At 53.9% G+C, this 22,099-nt stretch overlaps 1 protein-coding gene across 3 annotated transcripts; it reads right to left on the bottom strand.

The window, feature by feature from the left end:
• Window positions 1-213: 213 nt before the first annotated feature.
• Window positions 214-21,396, bottom strand: ABCB9 (ATP binding cassette subfamily B member 9). Of its 3 annotated transcripts, XM_060029343.1 has the most exons (12): window positions 21,051-21,396; window positions 20,768-20,945; window positions 16,528-16,642; window positions 15,822-15,952; window positions 14,673-14,878; window positions 12,297-12,494; window positions 10,870-10,998; window positions 8,733-8,921; window positions 8,093-8,266; window positions 5,807-5,966; window positions 3,858-3,994; window positions 214-1,426 (listed from the first exon to the last, which is right to left on the bottom strand). In XM_060029343.1, the coding sequence occupies exons 1-12, from the start codon at window positions 21,366-21,368 to the stop codon at window positions 1,166-1,168; spliced, it is 2,196 nt and encodes a 731-aa protein (XP_059885326.1). In that variant the 5' UTR covers window positions 21,369-21,396; the 3' UTR covers window positions 214-1,165. The 3 variants fall into 3 exon arrangements, with proteins under 3 accessions (XP_059885326.1, XP_059885324.1, XP_059885327.1); XM_060029341.1 differs by having other exon boundaries at window positions 20,768-21,396; XM_060029344.1 differs by lacking the exon at window positions 16,528-16,642 and having other exon boundaries at window positions 15,822-15,938; window positions 20,768-21,396.
• Between the last annotated feature and the right edge of the window lie 703 nt (window positions 21,397-22,099).

The raw sequence follows: 22,099 nt of genomic DNA, 5'->3' as shown, positions 1-22,099 counted from the left end.
CAAGCCCCATGGAGGCAGACAGACAGACATGGATGTCTGCGCTGGGGTCCTGGGGACGTGAAGGGGCTCCTGCACACTGGGCGGAGGCCCTAGATCACTCAAAGTCTCCCCACAACTACACCAGGCAGGGCCGGGGGAGAGTTAGTGCATGGAGAAACCTAACCAGGTGATGAGGCAGACGGCCCAGGAAGAGGTCAGAAGTCAGGGGTCAGAGGTAGTACACTTTATTAACCGGGTTCTCCCAACATCTTGCAACCCCGCTACAAAGCCAGACCTGGGCTTTGCCAGTGTCCCGTCCACTGGACAGGGAAGAGAACGCGACTCCCAAACGTCCAAAGGGCCTCAGAAGAGCAGAGCTGCAGGGTGGATGGGGGAAGGGGCCGCCAGCCATGGGAGGGGCAGGGGGAGGGGCTAGCGCTGGGCGCTGGGCCAGGGACACCCTGAGGCTCCGCCAGGCCTGGCCAGCCCCTCACTCTCCCACTTAAGGTCCGTAGTGGTTCACAGTGAGACTGGCTTAGATTTGGGAGGGCGGAAGGGGTGAGGGCAGGCAGGTGCCTTCCACTCCCCACCCACCCTTGGCCTGACTCACAGAGCTGGGAAGAGGGAGAGACAGGAAGTCCCCTCCCCGTGTTCCCTCCCCCGCACCCCGGGACAGGGAAGCCCCTTCTCTCCAGGGGCAGAGGGTAGAGGCCTAGTTCTCCCTGACATCCCCCAGGCTCCTAGGAAGGGTCATTCACTCCTGGCTCAGAAGTCTCTAGAACTTGCCCATCATTGCTCCCAATTAGAAAAATGTTTTTGAAATCTAGGAGATTGGGGCCCATCAGAACCAAGCAGTAAAAAACCTGGTTAAGATCTTGGTTTAAAAAGGTAGCTCTACCTTCACTTAGAAACCTTGGGAGACCAGCTGGAGAGACCAGTGATGTCTCCACTGCCCAGACTGGAGGGGGTCGTTCATGGCAGCAGGGGGCTGGTGGTGGCCCGGGGAACAGGGTGGGAACCGGGGGCGAGACGCAGGAAGCGGGGACACGTGGGACAGGGCAGCTGGCCCTCCAGTGCCGTGGACCTGGGCTCGGAGGGCAGCGGGGGCGGCCGGCGAGCCCCCGTGGGCACATCTGCCAGGTGGGCACTGGAGCCTCTGCCCCACCAGGAGAGGCAGGGCCCACGGTCAGGCCTTGTTCCCGCCGTTGCCCGGCGGCTCCCTGTGGCCGGCTGTGCAGTCCGAGGCGGGCTCGAGCCCCAGCATCTGCCGCTGCACCAGCCTGGCGTAGAGGCCGCCCTGGGCCAGCAGCTGCTGGTGTGTGCCCTGCTGCACCACGCGGCCCTTGTCCAGCACCACGATGAGGTGCGCCCGCTCCACCGTGCTCAGCCGGTGTGCGATGATGAGCACCGTGTGCTTCTGCAGGTTGCCGTGGATGGCCTGCTGGATCTGTGGAAACAGGAGGGCGCCGGCTCACACGGGCGTCTCCGCCGCCACCCACTGCCCCGCCCGGTCCCGGCTGGGATCCCAGATCCACCGCGTCCTGTAGATGCTCAGCCTCTCTGAGGCTTCCTTACTTGTAAAGCAAGGGCTGGCACAGGACCTGCTTCCTGGCTTTTGTCCACGGGGGACGGAGCTCAGAGACTGACACAGGGCAGCGCCCGGCGGATGACAGGGGGGCCCCGAGCATGGTCGTCTTCTCGTCTTCCTGCTCCTTCCCCTAGCCTTGGCCTTGGTTAACGGTCTCACCGTCAGCCCCGAAGCTCACGCCGACAAAACCAGCATCACCTGGTTCCTCATCCTTCCCTTATCACCGGAATCCGACCCATCAGCAGGTCCTGCAGCTCCATCTCCCCGCTGTGTCTCTGTGCCATCTTTCCACCTCTGCCACCATTCCTTCTGACCTGCCCTGCTCCCATCCATTCCCCACGTGGATTTAACATTTTTAATCAGTTCTTGTTGAACTCATGCCCCAAGCCCTCCAAGAGCTTCTTGTCCCATTTAGGATAAAATCCAAACTCCTGGGGGAGTTTTAGGGCCGTGAAACTATTCTGCATAACATGACATTCTGCATTTGTCAAAACCCGTAGAATGCGCAACCCAAACAGTGACCCCTAATGTGAACTGTGGCCTTGAGTTAGAAATAATGCATTAATGCCAGCTTGTCAACTGGAACCAAGGTACCGCTAATGCAAGATGTTAATAACAGGCGACATTGTTCGTGGTGCGGGGAGGGGGATATACGGGAACTCTCTGTACTTTCTGCTTAATTTTCTTTAAACCTAAACCTGCTCTAAAAAAATAAAATAAAAATCTATTAATGGAAAACAATCCAAACTCCTTTCCAGGGCCTGAGGAGCTTGTGTCCCCCTATGACTCTGTCCTTGCCTCACCCCACCGCCAGCCACGCTGACCGTGGGGCTTGGCTGTGGACCTGCTCTGGGACTTTGCCCCCACTGCCCCCTCTCCCTGGGACTCTCTTACCCAGCCCCCCTCTGGCTGTCTCCTTTCCTTTCTGGTCTCAGCTCAAGTGGGACCTGATGACCCTGGTTCTGTTGGCATGAACTGCAGGATTCTTGGCACGTGTGACCCCATCCAAACTCTGCACTAAGATGGCCACACTCAAGGCCTTGTTGCTAGGATGACCCCAGCCCCTAAATGCCCAGTGCTGCCAGGAGAATTGACTTCTAGACATCACCTGATGGTGGGCCCCAGAGCTCCCTTTCTTAGAGCATTTACCAAAAAGGGCTTATAATTGTAAAACCTTCCCCTGTCCCCTGGAGATATATATATGCAGATCTCCTAAAACTCAGGAATGTTTTTCTCCGGGACCTGAATGCCATCTCATTGTAATCATGGGAAGGAAAGGGCCCCTGTCTCCCAGTCTCGGTAGAGGACAACCACTGCTGGCCAGCAGCCATGGGGACAGATCACACTTGCACTGCCCAGCCCTTTGTGAGTTTCTCCTGGTCCCCCACTCTTGCGCCCTCCCTATACCCTCAATCTCTCTGTGAAAGGCTCCGTCACCACTGTCACCCCTGCACAGGAATGGGGCTCAGTTCTTTTCCCTACTGACAGTAGCTACTAATAAAATCTGTTTTCCCAGCTTTAACTAATGTCCAGCAGTGTTTCTCTTTGACGGTAGTGACCCTTCCCTCAATCTCTCTATCACATGACTGTTTCTTCTTCTTCTTTTGTTTTTTTTTTTTTTGGCCGCACTGTGCGGCATCTGGGATCTTAGTTCCCCAACCAGGGATCGAACCCGCCTCCCCAGCCCTGGAAACGCAGAGTCTTAACTGCTGGGCCGCCAGGGAAGTCCCCACATGACTGTTCCATTTTCTACATAGCACAGGCCCCAGGGTGAACTCATGCTTATCTCCTTGTTATCTGTCTCCCCTTCTGGACTGGAAACACTTTGGGGGCAGGGGCCAATGTAACCCCTGGTGCCTAGAACAGCGCCTGGTGCCTGGGAGGCGCACGTTAAATACCTGTGTAGTAAATGATTCATGGAGGGACTGAGGCAGCTGGTCCTCTTCAAATACGCTATGGGGCCCTTCTTTCTTTACCAATGAAATGAGACTCAGGGGGTAAGAGACACGCGCAAGCCATGAGCTGCAGAGTGGAGCTTCTGTCCATGTCCCACACCTCCTGACCCCTAACCTAATTCCATGTAATTTCAACGCCTCGAGCCAGAGGCTGGGCCAGGGTGGCCAGGCCCTGGGCCTCCTCTGCCCCCGCTCCCTGCCCTCAGCTCCGGGACAGCCCAGTCCAGGAAGCTGCTGGCCTGGGAGGGCCCCTGCAGCCGTCTGCTGGGGGAGGGAGGGCTCTGGCCGCCTGGAGCTGCTACTGCCCCAGCATCGCCCGTTACCCAGCGACTCACCAGGAACTCGCTCTCTGCATCCAGGGCGCTGGTGGCTTCGTCCAGGATGAGCACGGGTGGGTTCCGCACCAGAGCCCGGGCCATGGCCACCCGCTGCTTCTGGCCGCCCGACAGCTGGGCACCCTTCTCCCCCGTCTCTGCGTGGCAGAGACACAGGGGCAAGTGAGCGGGAGGTGAGGCCGGTGGCCCTGGGAAGCAGCAAGCAACCCCCCCCTCCGCCTTTCCCTGCTGCCACAGGAGCTCTGCTCCCCAGGAAAAGGTGGGGCTACAAGGGCCACAGGCTGGAAACCTCATGAAAGGATGCTCTTCCTCCCTGTTCGTAAGAGGCATGCAAGTTACAACTATGTGCAATTGGTACCAAGATACCAACTTTTACCTATTAATCTGGCAAAAATCCACACGTTTGATAGCACACTGTGCTGGTGTGGCCGAGGGGAAAGGGCACTCCCTCCTCTCCCTGAGGTACTGCTGGCGCGGGCCCTGTGCTGCCGTGCACACACCGCTGTGTCTATCCGGTTGTGCTGTACAAGTCTACAGAGCACAATTACAGAGGCACAACCCTTGGACCAGCAAACCCATCTCTGTGAATATTTCCTACAGATTCACCTTCTCATGCGCAGTGACTCACAGCACTGTTATTGCCAAAAAAAAAAAAAAACAAACAAAGAAACAAACCACCAAATGTCCATCAACAGGAAACAGGAAATCAGTTATTTTTGAGTAAATAATTATAAAGTCACACAACAGAGTACTATGCAGTAGTTAAAAAAAGAGCAGCTTTCTACGTATCTATATGGACAGGTCACTTAAAAAAGCTGGGGGGCAGAATAGAATGTGCTGGGTTTTTCTCTGTAAAAGGGCGGGAGGGAATAAAAATACATATTCATACTTGCATAAAGAAACTCCAAAACGACATGTAAGAAAATAATGAAAGATGTTTGGGTGGGGGCAGGGGGGCCCTGGCAGTGAAGACCAGGATGAAATAAAACTTCGCGTTGGATATCGTTATGTCTATTTTTTTAGTTTTGAATTGTATGAATAGTCCCATTGTGAGAGTTAAAATTTTTAAATATGTTAAATAAAATCTATAAGGTAATATATTGTTCAACTTATTAAATTAAAATATTTACTAATATAAAATTAAGTCACTATAATTAATGAATATAACACATATATTATTTTTAAATAATAATATTTCAGGGACTTCCCTGGTGGCGCCGTGGTTAAGAATCCACCTGCCAATGCAGGGGACATGGGTTCGAGCCCTGGTCTGGGAAGATGCCACGTGCCGCGGAGCAACTAAGCCTGTGCGCCACAACTACTGAGCCCGTGTTCCACAACTACTGAGCCTGCGCTCTAGAGCCCATGCTCTGCAACAAGAGAAGCCACTGCAATGAGAAGCCCCCGCTCGCCACACTAGAGAAAGCCCGTGCGCAGCAACGAAAACGCAATGTGGCCAAAAAATTTTAAATTAAATAAATTAATTAATTTTAAAAAAGAAAAGAAAAAAGTGTCTTAAAAAAAAATGACGTTTTGGAACTCAACAGAGGTGGTCGTTGTAAAGCACCGTGAATGTGCTAAATGCTGCTGAATTGTTCACTTAAAATACAGCGGTTAAGGGCTTCCCTGGTGGCGCAGTGGTTGAGAGTCCGCCTGCCGATGCAGGGGACACGGGTTCGTGCCCCGGGCCGGGAGGATCCCACATGCCGTGGAGCGGCTGGGCCCGTGAGCCATGGCCACTGAGCCTGCGTGTCCGGAGCCTGTGCTCCGCAACAGGAGAGGCCACAACAGTGAGAGGCCCGCGTACCGCAAAAAAAAAAAAAAAAAAATACAGTGGTTAAGTTTATGTTATGTGAGTTTCAGCTGGCAGAGGGCAGTGCATAACTCAGGGTTGCATCCCTGAGGGTGGACCTCCAGGCACCGTGGAGGTGATGCTCTGGGCTCTGTACCTGTATTGTAGCCATCCTGGAGTTCCATGATGAAGCCATGGGCATTTGCCTTCTGTGCGGCCTCCACCACCACCTCGAAGGGCACGGCGGGCAGGCCGTAGGAGATGTTGTCTGTGATGGAGCGCGCGAACAGCACTGGCTCCTGGCTCACCAGGGAGATCTGCGGAGGAGGAAGGATGGGCTGTGAGAGGCCTGGAACACGTCTATCCAGCTGTCACCAGGAGCCTCGCGAGCCCTGGGCCTGAGTGACGCCGGGAGCCTTGGGTCTGAAATCTGATCAGGGCCCGCGGCCAGCAGCTGCATTCAGCTGCCTCTCTTCTTTCCGAACAGCAGAGTCCACTTTCTGCACAAGCTCTCAGCCTCCCTGACCAACAAACTGGGGCCCCGCTAAGCTTGCCGCTCTGGGCCCAGTCAAGCTCCCTGACCTCCAAGACGGAGCTTACTGGCTGCCCCTGACCTGGAAAGAAAGAGAGAAAGAGCGTGGAGTGTAACTCTGTGAGTCAGCCTGTCCCTGGCAGGAGGCAAGGGGGCACAGCAGACCCAGGCCACAAGGACCTCCCTGGATGGTGCCCCCTCCCTGTAAGAGAACAACTGAAAGGAGCTATTGTCTCATGGTCTCACTTTTAGGAATTTGTATGTAGTTGGAGGATATCATTGCAACACTGTAAATAGCAAAAAAGGAAAAAGAAAAACAAAACAAAACAATCTAGTTCTCCATAAACAGGATTGGTTAAATGATTACAGTGCACCCATAGAATCAAACTGTAATATATATATCATATTTCTATTTTTGTTTAAAAAAAGCATATGTGCCTTTATATATAGGTATGTGTATATAAAGGTAGGAAACACGTTGGAAAGGATATTGAGTAAACTGCCAATGCCGGTTCCCGACACGGAGTGGAGTTCAAAAGGTGAGGTGGAGTCACCTCAGGTCTTTGTTATGAAATTCTCTGAATATATGGGAATATGGTTAGGTTGTTGAGTTTTACTGCTCTGGGTTTATGAAAATTAAAAATTTAAATTTATAGAGAAGGTATTCACAAAAGAGGAAATCCAAATAACCAATAAACATATGAAAAGGGACTTAATATCTTTAGTCACCAGGAAAATGCAAAAGACCTCTACACTGAACTACCTCTAAATACCAACTGGTACAGATTCAGGACTGGCAATATTAACAGTCTGAGAAAATTAAGTGTCTGAGTGTGTTAACTATTGCAAAGCCTGAACAGCTCTTTCTAGGAGCCACTTCCAGAACTCTGGTGGGCAGCAGCCTGGTGGGGGCAAACATGGGACCACTTCTCCACCATCTGTCCCTGGTTATATACACATAGGTGGGAAGATTTCACAATCTGTGGCCTCCACCAACATCTACAACTGGCCAGAAGTTCTGGAATCTCTGTGCCAACTCTCAGGCTCTCATATATCTTAATGTATGTAGACAACGTAAATAGTGTCTGCTTAATAGTCGGTGTTTCTTGTATAGTGTGCAGCCTGAACAACCGTCCAGGGCATCCCTGCTCTTATACCAGCAGAGGATCAGGTGTCGAGTCTACTTTTCTGAGAGTATTACTCAAAACTGTAAGGTCATGAATAGCCTCCTTTAAATACTGGAGATAACTTAAATGCGGAACAACCTGAACTCTCATCCACTGCTACTGGGAATGTAATGTGTAAAAAAAAAATAATAATAAAAAAAGTAAACCACCTTAATGGCAGTAACTACTAAAGGTGAGGCTCTGGGAGAACTTACCCACCCATGGGCACCGTGATATGGACTAAACTGTCCATATCGGTATTGCTGGTAATAGTAAAAAAACAGGAAACAACCGGAATATCCATCAAGAACAGAATGTATAAACGGACTGTGCCATGTTTACACAGTGGATTATCTTGCAGAAATGAAAATGAGTGAACTACAAACACAGCCTCAACCTGGAAACCTCACAAATAACACTGAGTGGAAGGAACAAGACACAAAGAATACACATGTTACGGTTCCAGCCAGACGGAGTTTAAAACTAGCAAAACACAGCTGCGCTGTTCGGGGAGGCGTAGAGATGGGAACAAAAGAAAAGCATGGAAATGACGATCGTGAGCGTCAGGCAAGACGTTGCTTCTTGTGGGGAGAGTGCTGGAATGTTCCAATTCTTGAAATGGTGATAATTCTTTGAAATGTACGTGTGTCTTGAGCCCTCTTTCCTGCACCTGTGTGCGTGCCCGTGGGAGAGAAGGTCAGACAAGGAAAGGGCGGAGGAGGGCAGCAAAGGCCCATGCACGTACCACTCGGTGCAAGTACTTGTGGTCATAGGCGCTGATGGGCTTCCCATCCAGCAGCACACGACCCCCTTCCAGGGGGTAGAAGTTCTCCAGGATGTTGACGCAGGAGCTCTTGCCACTGCCCGACGGCCCCACGAGTGCTGTCACCTTTCCTGGGGACAGGCTGAAGGAGACATTCTGCAAGGAACACGCAGACACGGTGTGGGGCCCCTGGCTCATATGCTCTGGCCTCAGACGCAGGTGGGCACCCTTCCTAGCCTGCCCCACCACCGGCCCCCAGAATGCTCTCCTTTCTAGGATTGGGCAGCACTTTTATACTTGTCTCCTTTGCCTGGAATGTTCTTTCTGCAGAGAGCCATCGGCTGGCTCCTGCTCCTTGTTTAGGTCTCATATCAAATGTCACCTCCTCCGAGAAGCCCTCCTTGACTGCTAATACCATCTCTGCAGACTACCCCTGACTTATTGCCTTCCTAGCACTTCTCCAGGAATCCTTTTGTTAATATGATCTGTCTTCAGTGTTCCTGGCCTTTCAGGTTCCTGGCTGCACTGCCATGGCCTGGCCTGTAGGAGGTGCGCGAGAGATGGGATGAGGGAAAGGATGACTTCCGGGGGGTGGGGGGGGGGGGCTTTGGTCTTCTCTCACCTGCAAGACTTGGGTGTGGGGCCGAGTGCGGTAGGTGAAGGTCACGTTCTCGAAGTCCACCCGGCCCTCCAGGTGGTCAGGGGCCAAGTTCCCATCATGCACCATGGTTGGCTGCCGGTCAATGAACTCGAACACCTTCTCCGCGGCGCCCACTCCTTGCATCAGGCCGCTGTAGACGGAGCCCACGGACTGCGGGGGGAGTAGACACACGTTCCTGACCCATCAACGCCCCGATCCTGGGACACCCCCGCCCCCGCCACGGTGCCAGAGAGCTGAAGGGAGTGAGGAGAGAGCAAGCACACAGCAGCAGTTCTGGGGGCGGGGTGCCCACGGGAGGCTGCTGGAGCCCCACCTGCTAGTACAGCAGATCATGACGACAATGAAAAAATGAGGACAGCAATAAAAAGTACTGGTGCCTTGTGTGTTATAGCTAAACCTCACCACCGTGCAGCAGAGTAGGTGTTATCACCCTCCAGAGGAGGAAACGGAAGCACAGAGAAGTTAAATGAACTAGGCAGAATGTGGCAGAACAGGAATCAGGCCTTCCTCTTTCAGCTGTCACAGAATTTTTAAATTTCAATTTTAAAAATGGCCCTTAATTTATACTATACACCTCCTTGGGTAAAAATATACACAAGTATAAGTGTGAATAATGACTCATTTTACTGAGTACTTATATATGTTATGAGGTAGGTTCTATCATTATCTCCTTCCTGGTGATACGGAAACTGAGGCACAGAGAGCTCAAGTACCTTCCCCCAGGTCACACAGCCAGGAAGTGGCAGAGCCAGGATTCGAACCCAGGCACATCTGGCTCCCAAGTTCAGGCCCTTATGAGCTGTGACTGCGGGTCCTGGTTGATGAAATAGGGGTGATATTCGTACCATTGTCATGGTTCCGCGAAGACAGTGCTTAGCACATAGTAAACCCCCAACACACCACAGCTATGGCTATTATCATAATATCTGGATGTAATTATTCCTATTGAGATACAAGTGCTTATACAAGTGTATAAGTTGTCCTTCTTGCTTCATCCCAGAGGCGGCCCCGGTGATCCGAGTACTGTGTCTTGCAAGTCCTTTCTCTGTGCTTTTACAAACACGTGCACGTATGTAATTAAATCATTTTGAGATGAAAAAAAAAACCCACAAATGGGATCAGACCATCCTTATGACTCGGGGATTAGCTTTTTCACTAAGAGCATGTCTTAGGGTTCTTTCCATGCCAGTGCACACAGCTCTACCTGATTTTTGTGGCTGCTGCCTAGTCTTCATAGCACAGATGGACTGTTTCTAGAATACAGATGTACTGTATTCACCCAATCGCTGGTTGACAGGCATCTAACTTTTCACCATTATAAACAATGCCGCACCGAACATCCTGGGACACATGTCTTTGCCCACTAGTGTGGATGTTTCTGAAGCACGGATTCCGAGACGCTGATTCAGATGACACTGCATGGATGACTGTAGCTAACGCAAAGTACCGTCTGCAGCAGATGCTAACCCACCCCTCCCCTGCCGCATCTTTGAGCTTTATCGTTGCAGGACACAGAGGCTCAATCTTAATGCCGGAGGGCTTTGTGGGGGGAGGGAGGCAGACCGGAGGAGCACTCCGAGCATCCTCCAGCAGCGACCGATGGCAGCTTTGGCACAAGCACGCCAGCTCCCTAGTCTCGGGACCTGCTGGTGGGGGCAGCCAAATTAAGACATAGTCTATTTAAAAAAAAAAACAACCCACTCTGTTCTTTTTCCATGCAGCTACTCTTCAAAGTGGGTTAAAATAAAGTCAGACCATCTGCCTCTGAACTCGGTTCCCTTAGGAACGTGGTGGGCAAGTCGTTTAACCACTCTGAGCCTCAGGTTCTTTTTCTGGGAAATGGGGACTGGAGTAGCACTGACCGTGCACAGTGTGCTCAGGAGAACCTTCTGAAATAATTGCTGTCGTTGCCACTTTGCTCCATAAATGGAGTTGCTGTCACTTGTATGTGTTACTCTCTTTATTTGTATTATTGGTATTGTCACATTCTTTAGAAAGAAATACCACCTCCCGTGAACCCTGGAGCACCCCCATTTAGATCCCTCTCCCTTCCCTCTCCCTTCTCCCCAGGGCCCCCCTCCCCCCGCCGGCCCCTCACCTCCATACAATCTCCCAGGACAAACTCGTAGATAATGAAGGAGATGAGATTGCCGCTGGTCATCTGCCCTGAGATGACGAGGTGGCCCCCGTAGTAGAGGATACTGACCTGGACCACCAGCAGAGTGAGCTGGAGGGAAGAGGGAAAGGGGGATCTGAGTCATGGGGGCCTTGGCTCAGACCTTCCCCACAGCCTCTCTGTCCCCTGCCCTGCAGGGGAGGTGAGAGCAGCTGTGGGCACCTCACTCACAGCCACAGACTGAAACTCCAGCCTGCAGCAGGGATGGCCTCCCACAAGCTGGGGCCCTTCTGTCACTCATGCCCTCCCCGCCCTCACCATGGAGTTTTTCCCTGCAAAGGCCCCCAGCTGGAACAGGCCATGAGCCTGGCTGGGAACAAGGCTTTCTTTGTAAGGCCCTGGCACACATACACAGCGCCCAAGCGCCTCAGCGAGGCCAAACTGGAGCTATTAGTCTTCTCCTTATTGGGAAGAGCATGGTTCAGACAGGCTGAGTCCACTGGCTAAGGTCACACAGCAAGCCAGGCAAAGCAGATGAGGTCTGTGTTTCCATGAGGAGGGGCTGTGTCCAGGGTGTGCTTGCCTCCAGCCCCCTCTGGTGTCTGGGGGAGTGGTCTGCGAGAGGAGTGGGACCTGCGTACCCATGACAACCCACTGGGTCCCTATTTGCCCCTCCCCATCCCAAGCCAGCGATGCTGGGTCAGAACTAGATCAATGGCTGGGCCACAGTGCCTTTGCACAATCGGCAAGAGGCGCCCCTGCTGGTGGGCAGACTGCCAAGAGGCTTGGCTACGTGAGCTGGATTTCAGGCCCTTCTTCTCCCTGGCTGGGCACTTTTGAGGGGTGGCCCACCCTGGGGGGACCCAGAAGGTCCTTATTCCCTGCTTTCCCTGTAGACCACCCTCTCTTTCCTCCCCCTAAATTCCAAACCCTCCTCATTCCTACCCCAGCTGTTCCCCAACAGCCCACCCCCAGATGTGGCCAGCACACAGTGACAGGACCCAAGTGCTTCTTCTCCAGGAGGGGCTATAACTCACCCCCAGGGAGTGAGCTGGACACTCTAATGGGGGCATGTGTGTGGTTGTGACAAAGGACCTGCAGGGAAGCCGGCCGAGGATGGGTCCCAGCTGGCCTCGGGGTGACTCCCCACCTTGGCAGGGACGCTTCCCTAGCTGGGAAAAGAAAGCTCCTACCCTGCCACCCCACGCCCAGGTGAGAGGGAGAGAGGAGGTGCCCTGCTTGAGGACATGCACCGAGAGGCTGAATTCCTTTCCAGAAAGATTCTCTGAGGACAAGCAGAAAGTTGGGACAAAGTCAAGTGTCACATCAGCATGCCTGGACCTGGGCTAATGTCCTGATCTAGGGGTCCCCCATCTTTGTGTGAGACCTGCCCGGGCCAGGGCACGTACCCCGCTGCCCCAGACGTAGTACATGTAGGCCGCAGCCTCCTTCCTGTTCAGCTTGTAGACCTGCTGCAGCTTCCGTGAGTACACCTCCGCCTCTTCCTCCTCATTGGCAAAGCTCCGGACTGTCTTCATGGCGCTGATGGTCTCCTCAGCCGTGCTGCTGGCTCTGGCCAGGGCATTCTGGACCTCTTTGGAGAGCCTCTATGGGTGGGAGGCGCGACAAGAAGGAAGAGACCCCAAAACACACAGTCTCACCCTCTGCCTGAGCCCCCAGGCCTCTCTGGTGTTTTCTATCTTTAGCTGGTGCCAGCTCTGTGCAGGGAGTTCCAGGGACAAGGGGATAAGACCCAGCTCCCCTCCTCCCCCATTCCCTTCTAGCTTGATTTGCTGAACTCAGACTCCAGCTGGGCTCTTAGGGTGAGCTCCTGAGGCTCTAGCTCCTGAGGCATGGGGGCGCTGATCACGAGGTCATCTCCAGTATTCAGAGGAGGTTATGCGTGACCATACAGTTTTGGGTAATCCTCTGAGAAAAAGAAGTCTCAATACCTGATTCTGTGCTGACATAAGAGCAGGGATGCCCTGGATGGTTGTTCAGGTTGTATACTACACAAGAAACACTATTAAGGAGGCACCATTTACATCCAGCAACATGTATTAAATTACGTGAGAGCCTGAGGGTTGGCACAGAGATTCCAGAACTCCTAGCCAAGTTCTAGATGGTGGTGGAGGCCACGGGCTATGAAATCTGCCCCCATCGTGTGCTTATAACTGGAGACGGATGGCTGAGAAGTGGTTCCAAGTATGTGACCGCCAGGCTGCTGTCCACAGAGTTCCAGAAGGCGCCCTGGGCCACGCTATTCAGGCTTTCAGTAACCACACTCAGAATCTCACACCAGCCAGGAAGGCTGCCCAGGAGGCTGAGACAGCCTCCTCCATAGGCATGTCCCATGACCTGCGAGTCATGCCCAGGCCATCGGAAGCATGCAGTACACTCAGGCATCCTGGGAGAAGCCAGCCTGTGCCTTGCGTCATGTCTGGCTGCGGGCGATGTGTGTGGCTTGTGGCGATGACTGTACCCTACACATTCGGGTACAGGTACGAGACCTAAACAGGGCTTCTTTGAGGTCCTGCCCGGTTGAACTTAAAGGTGGGGCCTGAGGTGTGTGCAGAGGTGGGGCTGGTGCAGGGAGCTCCAGGGTTTCCTGCCCCCTCTCAGGGGCGGGCAGGAAGGCAGGAAGGGCGGTGTGGAAGGGAAACAGCTCCAACTCCAACTCATATATTTACTTTTTCTACTCAGGGAGGAAAACAGTGAGGCCGGTGACCCAGAACTGCTGGGGAGAGGGCCCTCCTGGGTGGTGAGCTCTGCCAGAGGTGACACATTGGATTGTGGGGAACGGATCCATCTGGGGGCTGGCCTCAGGTCATGGGCACCAAGGGTTCCGACCACACTGGGGACCCTGAGCTGATCACGTGTCCCAGCCCCTGCTCAGGAGTGTCCCTGCCCCCGCAGGCCTGGAGCACTGAGGAGGGGCTGCCTACACTGTCTGAACCCAGCCTGGCTCCGTTAGGGCTCAGGGGCACCCACCATCGCAGGAAGCAGGAGGAAGGTGAGGCAGGGGCCTAGCTTACAGGCTGACCTTCTGACAGAGGCAGTGCCAAGGGGCAGCCTGAGGGGACTGCTGCCTGCCCATCACTGCATCGTGGGCGAGGGCCTTGCTCCCAGGGGCCTGAGCCCTCCCCCCTGACATAAACGTATAGAAAGAGAGCAAACTTTGCACTCAGAGTGAAAACCAAACTTCCCGCAAAGGCCGACACCATCTGGCCCCTGTCATCTCCCTGCTCTCCCCTCACTCCTGGCTCTGGCCTCACCGGCCTCTCTGAGGCTCCACAAACATGTCAGGCACATTCCCACCTCAGGGCCTTTGCACTGGCTGTGCCCTCTGCTTGGAATGTGCTTCCCCGAGCCGTCCACCTCTTTACTCAAATGCCACCTTCTCAGAAATATCTATTTAAAACTGGCAACCAGCCCCAATGCTCCCAATCTCTCTCTTCATTTTTCTCCTTAGCAGTTATGATCTTTTACTGTATTATATATTTTCATTATTAGCATCATTGTTATTTATTGTCTGTTTCTCTTATTAGAATATAAGCCTCCTGAAGGCAGGGGCCCTGTCTGTTTCATTGATATAAACCAGTGCCTGGGACACGGTAGGTGCTCAATAAATATTTATTGAATGAGTGAAATGAACCAGTGAATGAACGCAAATGCAGCCTTACGATGGGTCCTTCACTAGCCCCTGGTGGCCCCCTGAACCTGCCTAAGGGGTCACTCAGGAGCTGCCAGGGCTCAGACCCCAGCGGGGACCAGGCGGGGCCTACCTTGTAGTACTTGCCGTAGATGTCAGACACCATCATGATGATGGGGAAGCCCATGAAGGTGACCAAGGAGAGCTGCCAGGAGAGGCTGAACATGAAGACCACCACGCCCGTGACCTTGACGGTGTTCCGCAGGAAGATGTTGATATTCTGGGAGACCAGGTCGCTGACCATGGTGGTGTCCGAGGTGAGGCGGGAGATGAGGTCCCCTGGAACACAGGCAGCTCAGCTCCCGCTGTGGCAATGGGGTCACCGTGGGCAGCGGCAGGGGACCCTCGGGGAGCTCAGACCTTCCCCACCTTCTGGGCGGGGTGGGGAGGGAAGGAGAGCGGATGCCCCTTGAGGGCTGCTCTGAGCCCAGACCTTGTCACCAGCATCTCGCTTCAGCGTCACACCTCCCAGAGCACAGAGGAGGCAGCTGAGGCTCAGGAAAGGGAAGAGGCCTGCTCAGCACCACACAGCGTGGACGTGACTGAGCCAGAGCTGAGCCCACGTCTCCTCCCTGTCACTGGCAGAGGGGCCACTCCCCTCTTCCCTCACAGAAATAACAATCTGGGCTGTGGAGGAGAGAGAAACAGAAAGCCCTTTACTGACTGCTGGATACTGGGCTAAGAGTTCCACAGCAATCCCACAGGGCAGCTACCGTTATTGTTCCCATCTTACAGAGGAGAAAACAGAGGCTCAGAGAGGTGAAGTTAGTGACAGAGTTTGCTCCCAGGCTGGTCTGCCTCAGAGCCTGGATCTGGGCCGGATGCTGTAATGTCTTCCCTGCTCTGCCCTGCATGTCCGCCCTGCTCACTCCCATAGGAGCTGGGCCTCTCAGGCCACAGGCCTGGGTAGACCCTGCCCTTGTGCTTCCCACAAGCAAGTGGGAGGCGAGGCCTGGTTGCTGCAGGGACAGCGGGTGGCCTAGCGAGGGTCCTATAGTGGCCGCAGTTCACACCAAAACCTCAGCCGGCAGGCCAGCTCCCCAGGGCTCAGGCAGGGCCGGAGGCCCAAGCCAGCCTCCCGGGGTGTCCCCATCCTGAACTGGATGGCAGGAAAAGCCATCAGGACTGAGACCATGGACGTGCCCACTTAAATCCTCAATGCAAGGCAAGCCCACCTGGCCGGGCCCAGCCCCAGGTCACCCGAGGCCCCAGGAGGACCAACCTGTGCGATTCTCGTCAAAGAAGCTCGTCTCCTGAGACACCAGCGAGCGGAAGAGACGGTTCCGAAGGCGAATGTTCAGTCTGGCAAATATGAGGGTAAAAATGCCGCCCCGAACACCTGCGGCAAATGAGCTAATTGCAGATAAGAGATGTTACATATAGCACGACGTCCTTCCGACAACCAACCGCCACCCCCGCCACCCCCCGCTGGCAGGCGTGGGCCCCTCGCAGGGCAGAGACCGGGCGGCACCCCGACCTCGAGCCCACTCTCCGGAGCCAGCACCTCCACGGGGCTTCCCTGTTCCCAACAGGAGCTCCCAAGGTGAGGGCACAGAGGGGACTGCGTTTACTGTGGGTGAAGGGCCCAGCTCCACCAGCCAGACCCCTCTACCTCCCAGAGGAGCACAGACAAGGCTGGTCCTTGTTTCCCATTTGGAAAACCGCGGGGGGTGGGAGGGTGCCGGTGAAAGGGGAACCCCGAGGACTGAAGCCATCTGTAGGGACAAAAGGGCGCTGCTCTAGGGTGGCTCAACCAAAGGGACAGAACTAAGCCAGTTGGGTTGTTAGTTACCACGGGGACCAGCTGAGGCACAGGCTCCCCGGGGGCATTTCCTGGGCCTCCCTGGCCCCTTTTCCTCTGGGGAGCTGGCCCTGCCCTCCTTCCCCGCGGCAGGCCTGGGCGGGTGGGGGAGGGCAGGGGCTGCTACCTGCCGATGGCCAGCGCACACATGACGGTGACGGCCGTGCTGAACTGCTCCATGCTCTTCTGAATGACGATGCCATCAATGGCCCGGCCCGTGTAGTAAGGGAGGAAGGTCTCTCCTGCGGAGACAGGGCGGGCTCAGGGGGCATCGGCACCCAGGGGAGCCTCTGTCCTTCCTCCTGAGCCTCTGGAAGCCCCCATACCACCCACAGCGCTGACTCCACCGTGGGGTTTTCTCTCTCGGCAAACTCCTGCTTCTCAACGGGGCAGGGGGCAGGGAAGGGGTCCCACACTGCTTAATGTCCTCTCTTTTCAGAGAACAGGAACACGGGAAATGTGAGTGACTTAATCTATACAGACTGGGTCATGCTATCGTGAATAATGGCGACCAGTCATCGAGCACACAGAGACAAGGGGCTCCCGTGTGACGGTTCACCCCCTCTGCACGTGGACCCTGAAGTCGGCTCTGTTATCACCCATTTTACAGATGAGCAAAGTGGAGCTGAAAAGGTGAGCTGACGATTGCTCCGCCACACAGCTGGTGGCTGACAGACGCCAAAGTTGACTTCTTCTCTTTGGCCGAGGGTTCAGAGTCCAAATTCTAGACCCTCAGAGTATGTTGGTATTCTGGTTCTGAGCAATGCTGTAAATTGCCACCCCGCACCTCTTGAGGGGTCACTTTACAGTTTGTCAGATAATTTCTTACCCATATGTCCTGCTATATCTTCACAACAATCCTGGGTGGACGTGGGGAGGGGGGCATTGGGCAGGGATGTCACCCCATTTCACATGGGAGTGGGAGACTCAGAGAGGCGGAGTAATTCGCCCAAGGTCCCACAGCAATTAAGAGGAAGGGCCAGGACTCAAACCCAAATGAGCTTCCTATCTGGGGGCTCGTTCCTTGTGCCTTCCCTCCCAATAACCCAGAGTAAGTTCCCGCTCCCATCTTATGGAAATTATGGACACGGAAAAGAAGGTGGTCAGACCAGGCTGTGTCCCGTTTTCACCGCAGCTCTTCCAGCAGCCATAGCCTGGCTCAGGGCTGGGCACACAGGAGTCGCTCAATAAAGGTCAATGAATGAACCCTGGGCAGGTGGGGCAGGCCCTTCCCTGGTCAGCGCTGCAGGACTGGCTCAACCAGGACAGTGGCGCTCTGGCGCCCTCTGCTGGTCTCAGCACAGGGACCACAGGGCTGCAGCCGAGAGGGCCTCTGTCTCCCCTGTGTCCTTGGCCAGATGGGGTCTCCAGGCACCCCTGTGAAGTTCTACCTCAGCTGAATCGCTGCCTCAGTTTACCTACAGGGGAGTAAAGGGCATCAGCGAGCTCTAGCAGCATTATGATTCCAGCAAGCACCAGTGATGATATTAACCACCATGGACGTTTATGGAGCCCTTGCTGGGTAGGTGCTGTGCTAAGCAGGTATGCAAACTCTTTTGTCCAATCTGCCCAAGAACCAGGTGAAACTCTCTAGTCCATCAACAAATCCTGTGGCTCCACCTTCAAAATATTTCCAGAATTTTCTGCCTCTACTGCCCCACCCAGGTTTATCAACCTCCTTTGGACTATCTCAGCAAACCCCTGGCTCCCCCTGCTGCCACCTTTATCCCCATCAGCCTGTTCTCCACTCAACCGGCAGCAGGAGCCTGTGAAACCCAAGGCAGATCATCTCATCCAGTATCAAAGTCAAAGGCCTTACAGTGGCTGACGGCGCCCTGCACGACTGGGCCCTGCTACTGAGCTGCCTCACCTTCTTCTCTCCCCCCACTCCCTCTGCTCCAGCTGTGCTGGCCTCTCTGCTTTTCCTTTAACAATCAGGCACCTTCTTGCCTCAGGACCTTTGCACGGGCTGTTCCCTTTGCCTGGAGCACTGTTACCCCAGATAGCTGCTCCCTCATCTCTTTCAAGTCTCAAATGCTTCCCAATAACCCCATAGGTGGTCTATTATCATTCTTCCCATTTTACAGATGAGGAAACTGAGGCTCAGTCATTTGCCCAAGGTTATTGTAGTTAGGTTGCCAGGAAATCCATATCTCAACGGGAGATACTCAGCACAAAACTAACCATTTTTTTTTTCACAATGGGTGGTTTTTCTTTTAGATTATAAGGTTTCAGAAAAAGCTGAACCCTACTGGATGCTGGCTGACTGAAAAATAATTGTTAATAATCACAGTACCTAACTTTTATGAAGAAGTACCTAGTTTTGCCAGGCACCGTGCTTCACCTCATTTAATTTTCACCATAACCTGAAGAAGCCCTCATTGCAGTATGAGAAGCTGAAGCTTGGCCACGTTAAGTAAACTTGATTAAAATTACTGATGAAGTCGGGGGGCCTGATTTCAAGTTGAAGCCCATAACCTTGACATAATCCTGCAGGCTGGTGCAATCTGCTCGGCTGTATTTTAGGACATCTGTATTCCCTAAGCGCACACCAGCTGACAACAGCACCCTGGGAGGCAGGGGAAACGAGGCCGTGGGGGCAACATCTGCCCACACAGGCAGGACGGTCATTCATTCATGCATTCATTCACTCAGTAAGTCTGATTCTGTGCCAGGTATCAAGGGCCTTGGATGAGTCAGACCTGGCCCCTGTCCGCGAGGGGCTCAAAGCCTGGAAGGGGAGAAAGGAGAGTGGACATGTGATTTTCACGTCACCGATGCTGTAATTAAGGGCCACGGTCGGCAGAATCTGAGTAGGCGTCTCAGGAGCAGACATTTGGGCCTTGAAGCACGAGTAGGAGAAACTATCTGGTTAAATGAAAAGGGGTCATCCCAACACTCACGGCCACTGAAGTTTACTGCGAGGTTTCTGTGTGCCATGAGCTGTCCGAGGCGTCTTGCTCGGATTAACTCACTGAACCTCACAACCCCGCAACTGCTGACGCCCATTTTACAGATGAGGAGATGAGACTTAGAGAGGTTAAGTAACTTGCCTAAAATCACACAGCGGTTAAGGGGCCGGGACTGAGAGGATGGAGGACGGATGGTACAAGGAAATGGGCTCTGGGGTTCGCCTGTCCTCTTTGAGATCACTCTGGCTTTGTGGCTACTCCCAGACTCTGTCCCTGGGAGTTAAACATGTAACGACTCATAGCAGCTAACATTCCTGTACTCATCATGCCGTACCAAGCTCTGCACCTGTCCTTCTCCTCTCTGTCTTTTTTTTTTTTTTTTTTTTTTGCGGTACGCGGGCCTCTTACTGCTGTGGCCTCTCGCGTCGCGGAGCACGGGCTCCGGACGTGCAGGCTCAGCGGCCATGGCTCACGGGCCCAGCCGCTCCGTGGCATGTGGGATCTTCCCGGACCGGGGCACGAACCCGTGTCCCCTGCATCGGCAGGCGGACTCTCAACCACTGCACCACCAGGGAAGCTCCTCCTCTCTGTCTTTTTATTCAAACTTTACAACACCTTGGGATAAGGATGCTCCCAATCCCCATTTCACAGAAGGAGGAAATGAGTCTCTGAAAGGTTTGAGCACTTGCCCACGAACCCCCAGAACCCGTGGAGTTTCCACCCCGTGACGTCCCTTCCCACCCACGTTGCTGGAGTGTTGCTTTAAAACTGTTTGGACCAGATCCACAGTAACAGATACAATTTACATCACCAACCAGGACACACACACAGGCGCACACAGCTAAAATAAAAGTTTCACAAAACAATACTTAACCTTACCACAGACTACATACCCTGATGGCTCTATTCTATTCTGCTTCATTACAAAAAATGCTTTGAACCTATAAATGCCATTTCTAGGAACTTATCCTACAGATATATGCACATTTATATGAAACATGTATGAACAAGAGAAAAAGACTCAAAACAACCCAAGAGTCCAACAACGGGAGACCGACTAAATAATCTGTGGTACAGCCACACAGTGCAGTATTACACAGCCAAATAAAAGAATGAGATATCGATTGGAAAAATTCCGGGATATATTGTTAAGTGAGAAAAGCAAGACACAGAATGGAGTGTAAGAGGTGGGGAGAGTGACATGTACTTATTTGCTTGTAGCCGCATAAGGAAACGCTGGAAGCATATACAAGAAAGGAATAAAAGTGGTTTCCTGCCCACTTGGAAGCTTCCGGAACCTTCTTCTGGAGTTAGCCCTGGGCACCGGGATCAGGGCAGTCAGGAGTAGAATTAGGAGTGAAACTCTTAGTGTTTACCTTTGCATATCAATTTGATATCTGAACCACGTAAGTAAGATGTTAAAATGTGAGAGGAAAGAAGAGAGCCCTCACTTACCCAGTGCTGCCATGATGAGGAAGAAGGAGGCGGCCACGAGGAAGGCGATGTCGGGCTTGGTGTAGGACAGCAGCTTCTGCAGCGTGGCCCCGGAGGCCTGCTCGGGCGCGGGCCGGTCCTCCCCAGGGGGGCCCTCGGCCTCGGCCCCTGCCCCCCGCTCGAGGGCCTTGGCGTCCGGCTGCACCGTGGACAGCAGCCACCAGAGCAGGAAGGACGCAGCAAGTGAGATGTAGGTCCACACAAAGAGGGCCCAGAACCACGGGTCCCGGACCGGCTTGCGTACCTCGGAGAAGAGCAGCAGCTTCACCATGGTGTAGATGCCCGCGAAGAGGCACACAAGGGCGATGACCGTCCAGGAGGCCCGCAGCCGCCGGGGCCCCAGGGTGCTGTTCTTGGCCACGCCGATGGTGGCCCCCAGCAGCAGGCAGCTGCGGTACAGGCAGGCCGCCCAGAGGTCCAGCACCGAGTCAAAGATGTTGAAGTGCCGGATGTCCTCCAGGAGGCTGCGGTCCAGGTGGCTGAGGACGTAGATGGCCGTGGTCATGCCGACGTCCAAGCTCATGAAGGCCAGGGTCACTACCACTGCCTTCCACAGCTGCATCCTGCTGGCGGGTGGTGGGCAGGCACCGAGGGGCAGGCTCTAGCTCATGGGGGCAAGGCCATTGTCTGTGGGGCGAGGCCAGACCTGTAGGGGCAACAGGGCAAGGGGTTCAGGTGTGCTACTTGCTGGCTGTGTGACCTTGGGCAAGTCACCTGACGTCTCTGAGCCTCAGATTCCTCATCTGTAAAATGGCAGTGACAAGAATACTGATTTCACAGAGGTATTGTGACGGCTCCACTCATTCAAGGAATATGTATTGAGCACCCTCTGTGGGCCAGACTCTGTTCTTTGCACTGGGGATTTAACAGTGAACAAAAATAACAAAGATCCCTGCTCTTGCGGAGATGAGACACTCATGTCAGAGACAGATAATAAACATAATAACTAAATGATACAGTATGTTAAGAGATAGGGCTGGGGTGTGAGGAACGAGGGGCCATGAGGGGCGGTGAGGGCAATTTTAAATAGTGGGCCAGGGCTTCCCTGGTGGTGCAGTGGTTAAGAATCCGCCTGCCAATGCAGGGGACATGAGTTCGAGCCCTGGTCCGGGAAGATCCCACATGCCGCGGAGCAACTAAGCCCATGTGCCACAACTACTGAGCCTGTGCTCTAGAGCCTGCGAGCCACAACTACTGAGCCCGCGTGCCTAGAGCCCATGTCCGCAACAAGAGAAGCCACCACAATGAGAAGCCCGCGCACTGCAACAAAGAGTAGCCCCCGCTCACTGCAAC

This window comes from Delphinus delphis, chromosome 13, assembly GCF_949987515.2.
Source record: "Delphinus delphis chromosome 13, mDelDel1.2, whole genome shotgun sequence".
Taxonomy (NCBI): domain Eukaryota; kingdom Metazoa; phylum Chordata; class Mammalia; order Artiodactyla; family Delphinidae; genus Delphinus; species Delphinus delphis.
The sequence above is the reverse complement of the archived record's forward strand: the minus strand, read 5'-3'. Positions and strand labels throughout refer to the sequence as shown.